This window comes from Medicago sativa, chromosome 2, assembly GCF_051527215.1.
Source record: "Medicago sativa cultivar Bolivia chromosome 2, Bolivia_mono, whole genome shotgun sequence".
In the NCBI taxonomy this organism is placed as follows: domain Eukaryota; kingdom Viridiplantae; phylum Streptophyta; class Magnoliopsida; order Fabales; family Fabaceae; genus Medicago; species Medicago sativa.
In genome coordinates this window covers 50,942,786-50,958,264 of record NC_140750.1, presented here as the reverse complement: position 1 = coordinate 50,958,264, position 15,479 = coordinate 50,942,786, and the positions used below count along the sequence as shown (strand labels likewise).

At 30.9% G+C, this 15,479-nt stretch overlaps 1 protein-coding gene across 1 annotated transcript; it reads left to right on the top strand.

Annotated features, from left to right (window-relative positions):
• The first annotated feature begins 6,206 nt into the window (after positions 1-6,206).
• Positions 6,207-12,952, top strand: LOC146948649 (DNA-binding bromodomain-containing protein). The gene is made up of 3 exons (XM_085744857.1): positions 6,207-6,931; positions 7,051-7,774; positions 11,592-12,952. Exons 1-3 carry the CDS (start codon positions 6,567-6,569, stop codon positions 12,639-12,641), a joined length of 2,139 nt encoding a protein of 712 aa, XP_085600983.1. The 5' UTR covers positions 6,207-6,566; the 3' UTR covers positions 12,642-12,952.
• Positions 12,953-15,479: the final 2,527 nt, after the last annotated feature.

Sequence of the window (15,479 nt, the reverse complement as noted above, 5' to 3'; positions counted from 1 at the left end):
ATATTCTTTATTTTTTACAAGCTTTATCAGTTGCCAATGTTAATATAGTCTATGATAATGTCCTCGTGAGCTTAACTCAAATGATATGGACAATGCAGAAAATATACAAGATCCGGGGTTCGAATCCCGGCCACCACCAAATAGTCTCTAATAATTAGGGGTGTTCAAAACCGAACCAACCCAATAGAAAAACCGCAAAAAACAGCACTTGGTTCGGATGAATTCGGATGACTTTTGCATTGAACCGCACGGTTCAGTTTGGTTTGCGGTTTGCATCTCAGCAACCGAACCAAACCAAACCAAACCGCAAGAATAATCAATATTACTTAAACTTGTACTAGCCCAAGAATAATCTCTTTTGATTCGATTTTTCCACTGTTGCACCATCAGGTTTGATTCTAATTCCTTTTCATCTCCTTCAATTCATTTCCAATAATTTGTTTCATGCTTATGTTTCTTTTTAATTTTACCTATTTTGATATAAGTTTTGTTTGGTTTTAATCTGGTTAGTTATAATTTGTATGTAACTTTATGTATTGTCTATATATGTTGTGAAGAGTGACTTTATAATTTGTATGTAACTTTATACACTTGTTTTGGTTCCTCTTATGAGTAATAATGAGTGATAATGATTCCATGATATTTTTGTTTAATTGTGCTTCGATCAATCATATTTGATTTTTGACATAAGTTGTTTTTGATTTTATTCTGGTTAGTTATACTTTTACCTATTTTGATCAGCCATATGACTTTGGTGGTATGATCTGCCACTTTATGACATAGATAATACATGACTATATTAAGACAGAACAATATATTGTTGGTATTGAAAATAAAAATTTAAGATCTATGCAATTCATGTATAGTCATATTTTATCATGTAAACAACAAAATAAAATGTCCTATGTTTATTTTATAACAAGTTGGCAATATTAGAGTTAATGTAATATTTTTTTTACCTCACGATAATCCGCACCAACCGAACCAATCCAAACCGCATTGGTTTGGTTTGGATGACTTTTTAAAAATCAACCGAACCAAACCAAACCTTATGCTTTTTCATCTCGCTGTTTGGATGAGTTTTATCCTCAAAACCGAACCAAACCGCACCGCGAACACCCCTACTAATAATGACAAATTTTGCAGCATCTCCCTACTCAAGTCTTTGCAGCATTCTACACTTTTATCACATGTGAGAAAAATATGACATGTATTCTCCACATTTGTATCGCAAAATGTACACAGATTGACATACCAATCCATTCAAATCTAAGCATGATAAATTGATAATCATGTTAAATGGATTAAAAATTATAATAAACTTATTCATCATAAAAAAGAACAGCTTTTCACCACTTCAAGAAACAAAATTGTTTACAATAAATCTATCAAGTGAAAATATTCATATTCAGTAAATAGGCATAGAAAATTAAATTAAAACAAATAAAGACCTCCCCTAAAGTCTCTTCAAATAACATAGAAGCCCCTCTAATTTTAAAATAACCACTCACCTCAATTGTTTAACTACGTCTCTTTTTTATGGTATGTGTTTCGTCCTCTCTATCAATGGTGATGATGATGGTGGATTGGAGTTATTTCTATTTGATTTTGGGTTAAATATGTTTTTGGTCCATATAAAATTAGAAACTTCTAAGTTTAGTCCTTACTTAATTTTAATTGGTTTTTTAGTCCCTACAAAAAAAATTACTTTTAATTTTAGTCCCTGTAACAACAAAGTTTGTTTAATTATCCTTAAACTCTTAAATTTTTGAACGATTTTTTTGAGACACGTTTAGAACACTACGAAAGGTTCATTTACTAAAATTTAGAATTTTTTACATAAAACGAATTAAATATGAATTTTTTAAAACAACAAAAGTTAAAGATAAAATTAACAAAATCTGGACGTAGAAATCAAATTTTATGACAATTTTTTGTAGAGGAGCTTTTAGTAATGTTCTTAACACGTCTTCAAAAAATTGTTCAAAAAGTCAAGAGTTTAAGCATAAATTAAACAAATTTGAATTGAGGAGGGACTAATACTGAGTGTAGGAAAAAAAAATTAGGGACTAAAAGAACTATTAAAATTAAGTAAGGATTAAACTTAAAAGATCCCAATTTTATAGGGATCAAAAACATATTTAACCCATTTTTTAATAGGAGGGGTGTATATAGAAATTATTAATTATATGGAGATTTATATAGCAAAAGTTAGAAAGAGGGCCCAACTGTTATCAGAAATAATAGTCCAGCCAGTTAGAAAGAGGGCTCATCTGCAGCATTTTATTTTCACACCCCCCATCCAGTCAGTAAAACGCGAATTTAAATATAAAAAATGCAGAAACGATCAAAACGCAAAAGCAGCAAAAAGGTAAAACCCTAAAGAAAGCAAAAAGAAGAAGATACAAAACGAAAAAGAAGGAAATGTGTAAAACATAAATTTTCACACTCCCCATGCCACTTTTGCCGAAGATATTGGGTAATTTTCCACTTTCTCGATTTAATTCCTTCCTTTCTCTTTTTCTATTGTTGATTTTGTTGCTCAATGGCCAATTGTTTGGAAAATTGAATTGAATTACTTAATTAAAAATAATTAAAAAGATCAAAGAATATAATAAGATTTCATGTTATTTTATGGTGATGAAATTTTGATTGCTAATTGGATGGTTTTTAATTTTGTTCTTGTATTGATTTTATGCAGGTGTTGCTCTTAATTACTATTTTGTTCTGAATTGATATTGATTCGTCATGTGCTTTTGTTCTCGTTTTTGTTTATTATATGATGTTTCTTAAAAAAAATTATTTGGTAGTGAAAAGCGAAGAAAAAGGAAACGAAATGAAGATTTTTTAAAATCACAACAAGGTGCTCTTGACAAATTTGTTTTCAAAAAGGTTGATGCCCAAGAAAATTTGGATCGTAAAAATGAAAATGAGGAAATTGATAATAATGCAAGTGTTTCTAATAATGTTCCAAATGCATCTAATATTGAAAATCTTGGTGATGATGTGGCAAATGCATCTAATATTAAAAATCTTGGTGATCATGTGCCAAATGCACCTAATATTGAAAATCTTGATGATGATTTGCCAAATGCATTTGATATCGAAATTCCTCATTTTGATATTTATGATCCAAAAAATTGGAAGAATCTTGATAACAAATCAAAGAATATTCTAGTTGAAAGGGGGCCTACTATAGAAATGAATCTTAATTTCCCATTGACAAATATAGTAGGCATTTCTCATATGCAAATTATTCAAGAACATTAAGCAATGGTGAGATTAGTGATAAAAAATGGTTAGTTTATTGCAAATATGTTGACAAAGTATACTGTTTTTGTTGTAAATTGTTTAAATCTTCTACTTCTAGTAACTTGAGTATGCTAGCAAGTGAGAGCTTATGTGATTGGAAGCATATTAATCAAAGACTCAAACAACATGAAAATAGTCCCAAACAAATGATTAATATGAATACTTGGAATGTCAACCACCATAATTAATGCATGTCTCATTTATAGTTTATAAAAATAAATAAATTATGATTCATCATATAAAGGGTTTTTTTTTTCTCAAACTTGACCTAAAACCTTTAAAAAAAACACTTAAATTTTGGTTATTCCTGCAACCCTGAGGATCCTTTGTAAAACACTTTACTGGGTTGCATGCAATCCAATTATAGTAACAAATGTTTGATTCATTTGTCATTTGAATCTTTGTCTGTCGTTGTCACTAGTTAAGGTCGATTATATGGATCAACCAAAGCATTTTCTATCATAAATTACTAGGTGATATTTATGATGAAAATAAAATGAATTAATACAAATAGTCAGATACAACAATATAACATGAGAGACATTTACATACATTTCAGGTGGAGAACGTTAAAGTCCATCAGTAGTAATGTCATATAACCTTCCATACATGATGTATTCAAACCTTTCTTGAATTGAAACTAGACCATCCTGTAGGCGTAACCAATTCAATGTTGAAACTGGACCATCCTGATCAAGCAGATAATAAAGCATATATTAGAGTTGGATTATGTAGAAAAATAATTCGTTTTAGATTAGATAAAGTATAATATAGCATGAAACCACAAATGAAACGAGCATTAAATTTACCTTGGTGTTCAAAACAAAAGCCAACAAGAGAAAGATGCACATACACTTGTCGTACTTTTCACCATCTGGGTTTTACATCCACAACTTCAAAAAAGCCTAAAAAAAAAGCTCATTCATCCTTCTAAGTCAATTGTGTGAAAAGAAAGAAGAACATACCCCCACCGATGCTAGAAGAATACTATCAACACTCTTTTTAACACTTAGTTTCCAAAGTGTGGAACCCACATTAATTTTATCCAATTGGAGAGTGAGTGTTAAAGAGAGTATTAAAAAGAGAATGCTGCTAGCACTCCTCCCCATACTAAGTATGAGTCAAAATGCAAGTTATATTCGTAAACTTATTTGAATTGAGAAATAAAAACAATTATTTAAAAAAAAAGCTTAAAAAATTAAAATAATTGTTATTAAAATAAAAATATGTCAAAATATTACAAATAAAAAATATAATATTAGTGACAAAGATAGTGTTAATGAGTTATGTGTTTTTTATATATTATTAACAAATGTTTGTATTTTTTTATATAAATTATACATAACAAAAATTATAATTACTATATTATGAATTATTAAAAAAAAACACAACTATTTCTAAATGATACATATTTTTGCATCTAAATTTATTCAATTATATTTGATTGAATCATAAATAACATAACTTTGGCTTGTTATGGAAGCAGATGCTTTTGTTAATATATCTCATTTTGGCTTGTTCAAAAAAAAAAAAAACATAACTTTAGAAAAGTTACAAAATGTTTGTGACTTATAAATTATACATGGAATTAATATTTATTATGAGGCATGCAACTACTTTTAAGTAAATTACATATTTTCAAAATTGTTTCTTTTGTAAAAATAATTTTCCTATATTCTTTGTTTATCTTAATGGCACATTATAAAATAAAATTGTTATTGATTATTAATTATTTGGTTCTTTGATAGTATGACCATAAAAAACATTGAATTGTTAATTAAATGTTATATACGAACATAAATGTCATGAATCTTAATAGACGCGTGTAAGAGATACACATGTCGATGAGATCAAACTTAATTTAAATTTTCAAATAGAATATTAAGTTAATTGATTTTTAAAGGATAACCCTATTCAAGACTAATATCGAAATTTGTGGCTTCGCCTCCGTGAAGGATACTTTATACACTAGTAAGTTGTGGAGCAATATTTTCATTTACCCGACTGTTATTCTATTGGGTATAATAACTTAACTAAATTATTTTGATAAGTTTAAAATAAATTTAGAAGCAATGTCTAGGAACATTTATATGATAGATTAGAGTTAGAAATTACTTACCCAAATGATTCGAAAGTTATATAAGTGATACAATCTAAAGGAACTACTATCTAAATAACTAAGTTTAGGGGGATTAGCTGTCGCTAACTCAAAACAAAGTGAACTATGGATTTCAACCCACTAAAATATATTTCAATGAGATTTTCTAAATCGAACGTTGAAGGTCGTGTTGTTTGAGCAAAATAGTACGAGAAATTTTAATTAAAGACCTGATTAAACATTGCTTACTTTTTCTTTTATTTTTGACACTCAAAATATTGTTTACTTTATTTTTTAAAATTACAAATTATACTAATTTTTATGTTAATATATTTCTTCTTATCAAGACTTGAATCATAAATCTTTAATTCATAATTTTTTTAATCTTTAGTTCAAACCAATAAAATTATTCAAAAATCTTTGATAACATGCTGTTTAGTTTGCATCAATACTGCTACAACTGGGAATTTGTCATATGGCTTTGCATCCTCTGCCACATATCTCAATTGGGCCACTGAGCAGCATTGTCACTCAAAAATCCAAAATAAACCCAATAAAAAAACCCAGTCCAATATCTACATATATAAAACCTTAAGGGACAAATATGGAAAATTACAAATCAAATTTTGCGGTTCGTATCTCACAAGATAAATCAAAAAACCCTTAACTCAGCTGCGCGTGAGTATTAAAGACTTCAAAGTAAAATGTGCCTCGAGTATCAGGTCCGTGCAACAAAGCAGTGAAGACGTTAAGTGCACACTGTTAATATATAACAACTTCACAACACATAAATCACACCAACTTCCCACCTCAAACACAAACACCACTCTTCCCACCCAACCAAACCAAACCAAAAGTTCAAAACCCTTCCACCCATGAACTCTCAAGATTTTCCACAAACCAAACTCAACACGACCAAATAATTACAACATGTTAGATTTTAATATATTAATAAATAACCAACCCAATAAATTAAAAAACCCTAATGTTATGTTTTTATTTTTTTGAAAAAATATATAAAATAAAACAAAAAGATTGGATTTAGATTTGAAGAGGTGTGAGAAAAGGAGGCAAGCAAGAAAGGGTACATATAGGAGAAGCAGTTTATGGTTAAATAAAAACCATCCTCTTTTTTTATTTTTATTTTTCTCATGATATGGAAAACCACCAAAACCAAAACAAAAACCCAAACCAAGACCTACAGGGTTGGGGCACGTGGGAAGAGCTTTTACTAGCCTCCGCCGTCGACCGCCATGGCTTCAAAGACTGGGACACCATCGCCATGGAGGTTCAGTCACGTACCAACCGCACTTCCCTCCTCGCCACCGCACACCACTGTGAACAAAAATTTCACGATCTAAACCGCCGATTTAAAGACGACGTCCCGCCGCCACAGCAGAACGGTGACGTCTCCGCCGCCACCTCTGAAGATTCCGATCACGTTCCATGGCTTGATAAACTCCGGAAACAGCGTGTTGCTGAGCTCCGTCGTGATGTCCAACGCAGCGACGTCTCCATTCTGTATATCTCTATCTCTCTCTAAATATATATTGTTTTCTCTCTCTAGAAATTTCGAATGTTTTATTTTAGTTTATTATTATTTTTTAGATCTAATTTAAAGTTTTTATTTCTTTGTCAAGGTCGTTGCAGTTGCAGGTGAAAAAATTAGAAGACGAGAAAGCCAAAGAAAATGAGGAAAAAGAAGAAACAGAACCAGATCTGGCGGTTTCCGGCGACGAACGGTTGCCGGAGAATGAAAAAACCGGTGGAGATATGGATGAACCGGTACCGGATATTCGGCGGCTCGATGAAAGCACAACTAATACTGATAAGTTGTTACCAGCAACGGGTGAAGAATCGGACCGGGATAATCAATCTGTTAATGAGTCAAACTCAACCGGTTCGAGGTTTGATGCATTGAAAACCGGTGAGGTTGATGTAAAATTAGGTTCAGGTCCAGGTCCTAGTTCCGGTTCGGTTCAAGTAAAATCCGGTTTGAATGAACCGGATCAAACCGGGAGGAAAAGAAAATCGGTTGAGGAAGAATCGAATAACGGAAGCTATGATAACAATGAGGCTAAAGCTGTTACGTGTGAGTCGGTGCCTCCGAGTGAGGAAAGGAAGGTGGAGGATGAGTCGGTGACTCGGTCGGAGGAGGGAGGGACGAGGGAGAGCAGCGAGGTGCAGAGTTCGTCGAGTTTGTCGAAGACGAGGAGGACGCAGCGGCGGAGGAAGGAGGAAGACGCAAAGACGGAGAATGAGGACGTGGCGGTGGTGAAATCAGAACCGTTGGTTTGCGTGTTGGAGATGATCAAAAGACATGAAAAATTTTCATTGTTTGAGCGCCGTCTTGAAAAAAACCAGGTACTCTAAATTTTCATTGCATACTTTTTTGTGTGGATAAAATGGGTATTTCATGGTCTTTCAAATATTTGAAAGAAATTATAGTTTTACTATTCACGTCGTAATTATTAACTGTGTGCTAACTATTCTATTCTATCAATTATGTTACTGTTAGAATTTAAAATTATAAAAATTCGTAAAATATAACAATATAACTCGATAAATAATTATAAGTGACTTGTCAAAAAAAAAAATTTACAAGTGAGAATGATGAGTGTTTAACAAAAAGGGACCACTATCTTTTTTGTTGATAGATAGATTTTTTATGCGTACGAAGTTTGTGAGGACTGCTGAATTGTAAAAAAACCTTCCTTCAAAAAAAAAAAAAAAAAAGAATTGTAAAAACCTATCAATTTTTTTGCACAAAATATATTTTTAGTCCTTATAAATATTTAAAATTTCGTTTTTAATCGTTATAAAATAAAGTTATTTTATGTAATTTTATTTTATAAAGATTAAAAATAAAATTTTAAAATTTCTATATGTATTTAATTTTTTTTATTTTACAAAAATGAGCAAGTTTATTCTCTAAAAATATACCGCATCTATCTCAACTTCATGGGTCCAAAAAAAGATTATATAGGTCCAACGAGTGTTGTATATTTGATAGTCTTATGTCGTGTTTTGTGTTTTGTTTCTGTTGAATGCTCCGTATTGTTTGTAGTCCTATGTGTTCACGGTTGATATCACTAGCAATCTTTAGCTATCTCAAAAAGTTTTATTTTTATCGTATAACATATAGTATTATTGAGTAATGATATTTTGACATCCATTTAGTGACAACTTTGTTGACAACCTTGTTTTTCTCACTTCTTATTGGTCAAAAACAATGGAGTGAGAAAAAGGAAGAGAGAGGATAACAATATCATGTGAGTATGAGAGATAAAATTGTCCAAAAGTTGTCAAAAAATGGTTGTCAAAATATCATTTCTCAGTATTATTTTTGGTTGCAATACAATATATAGTATATGTGTCTCATAAATATTCTACCAATTTTTTTTCATAAATATCCTCTTCTAAACTATCAAAAAGAAATATCTTTTTCTAATATTTATTATTACTTTATATTATACATTAGAATATCCTTAAAAAAAATTATACATTAGAATATATAATTTTTTTAATGCATTATTAATAAGAGTATAATTGAATTGATGTATACTGTGCTGTCACGTAAAAGTGTTTTACGCAAGACATTAATTCAGATCTCATCGCATTGATATTTGGAAGATATTTTTAGAAATTAACATATTGATAAGATATAATAAAAAAATTTACATCAAAAAATAATTTTTTATTTTATTTTAACATGTTATAGTCGCAACTCACAAAATTTAAGCATACTTTCTATTTAGCGGTGGCTTTTACCATTTATGCGGTGGGTTTTTCACATTTGGTAGGAGTTAGGTATTGAAGCTTCTCATTTTCGACTAAAAAACACATGTTTTTGCGGATATTTGATCTAAAAAATGGTTTCAAACACACTAAAATATATTGCAGGAGTGTTAATACACTCTTTAATAAAGGGATTTTAATATTTTCTCCGGTATAACACCACTATCTTTTTTAATACAAAAACACGGTCTTTTATTGGCTAAATTCATGAGTTTTATCAAAATTAAATGAGAGTCAATATTTGATCGGACTCGTGAATTTCAATTAATAAAATAGAGTGTATTGAAAGGAGCGCATTGCAAATGTTATCCATATTTACATTATTGTTCTTGGAAGAAAAATGTTTAAATTTTTTTTCTTCCTAATTTTGGGAAATAAAATGAGAAAAATTATAGTTTAGCTGAACGCGTGCATCTTCTGAACCCAGATTGGGTGCATCTCCATGCAACGTGCCTATAGATGATTTCAGGCTGATATTTAGTCCAATAGCTAGTTTATTCTTGGGCTACGCCCATAATAGTATATTTTTGACAATAAATCCATAATAATATATTTTTGACAATAGAACCAATATAATCTTTTTTAAATCAGACCCAATTTTTATTTTTATTTTTATTTTTATTTTTTACGAAAAAGACCCAAAATAATCTTAATGACCAATTTTATGGTTTACATGCTTATTGAACCAGGCAAAAAATCAGTACTACCCTTTAATAAGGTGGTGACTTTTTTTTTTTCCTTCAAAAAAAAAAAAAGGTGGTGATTTTTTTTTTGGTCATATGTCGTAATCATCCAACTGTGTCTTTAAAGTTGAACGCCTACTACGTTTGAAAGTAGATTTATTTGTTACTTTTTTTTTTGAAGGGAGATTTATTTGTTACGTATTGTCCAAAAAAAAATATTTGTTACTTTTTTTTTTTCGAGGGAAATTTGTTACTCCTTTTGTCCCGTAAAATTTGTCATACTAAATTATTATTTCACACATGATAAAGAGAAGTTTCATAAATAAAAATGTATATAACACAATTTTGCTAAATTAATAGAAACTAAAATTCACACGCTTTTTGAAACATTTTTTCTTCAAATTTGACAATTATCAAGGGACATGGAGCATATATTATTTCCGGGCGGATATCACCAAATTTTTGTTTAACCCTTTGTTTAGATAGATAGATTTGGAAAGAGAAAGGAAAAAAAAAAGAGTAAAGATAGAAACTGAATGTGTTGTTTGGAAGGATAGAGATGGAAACGAAAAAAAATGTGAAACAGCACCTTTTGTTTGGTCGTGTATAGACTGTTTTTTTTTTTTTTTTTTTGTCGAAAAAACTAAGAGACTTAAATAAAGATAAAGAAATTAATTACAAGTTTGGATGTGGGGATGGGACCCACTTTATAAGCTTTCTCTATTTAGTAAGGCGAGACTTGTGTTGTGCTATGTGGAGCAACAATAACCGGTAATTATGTAAAAGTTATTTCTTGAATTTAAATAATTGGGAAATGTACGGCTTGTCATTCAATGTTTTTAGACTATTTTTCACTTCCAAGATGGTATAAAAGGAAGCATAAACAAAAAACCACTAGTACCACTATTTTTAATTTTACTTAATATTTTCCATTTAAAAAATTGAAACGTTAGGTTAATGCTCAAATTTCATAAAAAAAAAAAAGAACGATAGTGGAATTAAAAATGGGGACTATCTTTTTTGAGCTCATTCCTTTTTTGTTCCTTTGCACGTCCTTTCTCGTTTAAACTACAAAAAGCGACATTTTAGATATGTGCCTTTTTTGGCATGGTAAATAGGATATATCCAAAGTATAATTGAGTCTCTAATCAATCACAAAAGGTAACCAAATAATAGTAATAGTATATTTTTATCATCGGAGAATATATTTTTTTACTTTTCTAATTTAATCAAAGAATTTGTATTTAGATATGAGAATGCAATAATATTAGATAAAAGACTTTTAAGAAAGTCTTAACATTCTTTATATAAAATAAAGTTTGGCCCCAACTAGGTGTGACATGGGTAAACCGGTCTGACCTATTCCCACTCAATGTAATTTATTTAATTTTGTAACGTGCCATGAATATTTAGGATAAAATTCCACTTTATGATAATTTAACATTAAGGATATCAAAAAGATTCTCTCACGCTGAAATTTAATATCTTGTAAAACTTTTATAACATTTGCCTTTTTATTTTTTTTGTCAGATAATATTCACTCTTTTTTATGAATATTATTATTTATAAAAAAAATATATTATGAGGTGAACATTTAATAAATGATTTATGTGTGATAGCGACTATTTTTCGTAATTGTTACATTCATGGAATTATGAATATTTAGCAAACAGATTTGCTTTTGTCTGTTGTGATAACAGGATTTGGACAGATACAAAAATACTGTGAAACGGCACGTGGACTTGGAAACCATACAACTGAGGGTCCAAGAGGGTCACTATTCCTCAGGGACAAACACATTCTTCCTTGACCTCGTTACTCTCTTCAGCAATGCCACCGTGTTCTTCTCTCGTCGTTCACCTGAATTGCGGGCTGCGCAGCAGCTGCGCCGCCTCATCCTTGATGAGATGAAAACCTTCGGCCAAGCACAATCCAACACTATCACACAGAAGAGCGATTCACTCCCTCCAAACACACCATTATCCAGACCAAATTCTCTCTCCAAGCATAAACCTCCTATATTAGTTTGCCGCAAACGTAGTTCAATCCCAGTCAAACCTTCTACCACCACCTTTAGCCAAAAGGGTGATCACAAACCCATCATCAATGACAAGAAGGAAAGGCCTTTCTCTGATGTGAAACCAACCTTAAAACCAAGTTCGGAGACAGATGAAGAGGAGCCTCCTAAGGCCAAGGAAAAGCCTGTCACTGGAGCTAGAAGTAGAAGAAGTAACAAGAACCTCAGCAGCAACGCCAGCAATAAGAAACCACCCTCTAACTCCACTCCTAAAACAGGGTCCTCGGCAAACAAACCGGCCGAGACCCCAAAATTGAAGAACAAAGCAGAGGGGGTGTCAGACAAGAAGAAGAACAACGGTGCCGCTGGTTTCTTGAATAGAATAAAGAAAAATGAATCGGTGGAGGTGCTGAGGAGTGGTAGTGGTGGTGGAGGAGGAAGTAGTGGAAGCAGTAAGGGTGGTGGTGGAGGTGGTACTAATACAAAAGAGCAGAAGAAAATAGTGAATAATGGAAAAGGGGAGAAAGGGAAAGAAAGAGCTTCAAGGTATAACGATGGAGGAGGGTCAGGTTCAGGAGATAAGAGGAACAAGAATATTGAGAGCAACTCGAAGAGGAATGTTGGAAGACCTCCAAAAAAAGCGACAGAGACCGTAGCTAGTACAAAGCGTGGAAGGGAAAGTAGTGCAAGTGGTGGCAAAGATAAGCGACCCAAAAAACGTTCTAAGAAATGATTTTCAGATTCATAGTTAGTTCTTCTTTCCCCTGTATATTATTATTTATTGTTATTGTTAAAGCATGTGTTTCTTCTATTTATAATTTATACTGCAAATTTATTGGTCAGCTTTAGCTTGTAGTCAGTTCCTAGGTAAATGTAACAATGTTTTTCATTTGGGCTAAAGCTTGTAACTTGTAACAACATTGTCCCATGGCACACTGCTTTTCTTGATTTTTTGTTTAACAGGAAAGCATAGCCAGTGCTTATGCTCGTGGATCACTTGATCTGTTTCTTTTTGGATATATATTCACTTGCTCTTTTTGTCTTTGTTTTTTGGGTTATATAAGATTTTCTTTTAGTCTTCAATCGTCTAGTATACACATTATATCGTCTTACTCTGTTAGTTCTATGTCGTTTTCTTCTTTGCATCGTGTTTTTCTGTTTAGAGGTGAGTTGACCAATATAAATTCCCCTCAACTTGATATGACATGGTAAAAAAGAGTTACTCCTCATTTTAATTTTGGTTATGATGCTTTTGGTCCTAACATTTTTAAATTTTTACATCTGTGGTTAACTCGTTAGTGAACACTCAACATGTTCTGATTACTTGACATTTATCTTGCACATGAACAAACCAATAAACATATTCACATATTGAATAGCTAATCGTAAAAGTGAAACAATTGTGAAATTTGGGAGGTGGAATCTATTTTCCGACAGTAACGCAAAACCTATGTGCCTCAAAAAAAAAAAATTAAGTCTAATACCACACCCTACTTAAAAAAAAATATGTTATTTCTTTTTCTTTCTACGGTACACGTTTGAGTTTTTTCTAGACTTTAATTCTCCTTTTAACATAAATCGGATGCTACCAAACCACTCCCAATTTATATAATCATTCAATCAGTCAATTTGGAAAGCTATTTCAATAAAAAAAATCACAACAATAATTTATTTTTCGCATAAACCATTTGTTTCCGCTTTCCCACAACGGAGGAATGATAAATCCAAACGACACCGTTTGGTAAATTTCACCTCTTTCACTTAATTTTTTATTTATTTCGTTTATGTTTAGAAGTTCTTCTAATTCTGATTTTTTAATGAAACTACACAAAAAAATTATGTTTTTATTTTAGGGGGCATATTTTAAAAAGATAGCCGAGCCTCCTATTTTATAGGAACGGCCCTGACCCCATGGTCGGTGTTCTGGTGTATACCCTGATGATTAACCATTTACATGTCGTCACTTGGACAACACTAGCTTGCCACGCATACAAAACCCTGATGTGATGCTCTTGCATTCTCTTACCCTATGATTCAGCATAAGAATATGCATCCACTACACGTTTAAGTGTACTGCATAAAATCTCATAATTTTTTCACTCTTCTTCATCTTTATTATAGTTTTTAAAGACATGTTCAAAGCTCCATCAAACACCAATTCTGCTCTCTAAATGGAGTATAATAGTCTATTTAGATTTTTATGGTCCATTTTTAATAGAGTTGTGTTATTTGAACATCCATATATGTGACAACTTTTACGACAACCAAAATTTTACAAAGGAAATGAGATATTGGCACAAATACCAAAACAATAGAGAGATCGTAAAAAGATAATGTGAGTATAAGAGAGAAAATTATCACAAAAGTTGTCAAAAGTGTTTGTTCAAATATCATTTTTCTTTTTAATATAAGGGTTTATTGTGATACCCTTTGTGTGTAAGAAGTTTTACGCCTTAATCAAATCATAACCAATTGATTTTAGAAGTAGTTACGATTCTTTCAAAAAAAAGTAGTTATGATTAAATTTCAAATGTGATTGGTTGTGATTGCACGGTTATGATTGGCAGGGTAAGAAAATTTATAGTATTGATATATACTCCCTCCGGTCCTAAATATAAACAAATCTAATTTTTTTAGATTCATTCAATTAATGATGTATGTGGTTCATATTATGGACCACATACATCATTAATTGAATGAATCTAAAAAGTCAAATTTGCTTATATTTAGGACCGGAGGGAGTATGAATTAAATCCAAAATATAAATAATATCCTAAAGAAATGGAAATGATAAAACAAGTAAGAAAGTGTCAATCGAGACTCGTTACGGTAAATGTATGAAATTAAACTATGCACTACATTGTTTAAGAAGAGGAAAATTGCTGTTGACACATTGCATAAGGCTGTTGCACACATGTAAAATACGTTTTTGCCCCCTCGGCAGTTAACTGCCGAATTATGAAACCGACTGCAGTTAATTACCGAGGAAAACTTCGGCAGTTAACTACCGAGGAAAATTGAAAACTTCGGCAGTTAACTGCCGAGGAATCCTCAAACCCTTTTTTTTTTTTTTTTTACAAAAACCATTAATTTTTTTTATTCTTTAAACCTAAATTTTCCTTAATTAAATTTAATTCTTTAATCCTTTTAAGGAATTAAACACAATTTTTTTATGATTTCATTCATGTGATTTTGTTGCCATAAATGAAGAAATATGAGAGATGAATAATATTCGGTAGTTAATGGACCTAAAATGATAATTCAATAAAAAAATGCAACAACAAAAAACGTTACAAATGATAGAATAATTATATTTGTAATTATTAGTAATTAATTATAATATTTAAGATATTTTTTTGTTGTTCACAAATTATAATATTTCAGATATTATTCATCTCTCTTTCAAATAATTATATTTGTAATTATTCTATCAATAATACCTTTTTTTTTGTACAAATAAAACCACTTTTCTATTCTTCAAAAAAAACATTTTTTTAATTAATAAACGTGATTGAATATGTAGTAATTCTTTGATCTCATATTTTTTTATTTATGGCAACAAAATCATATG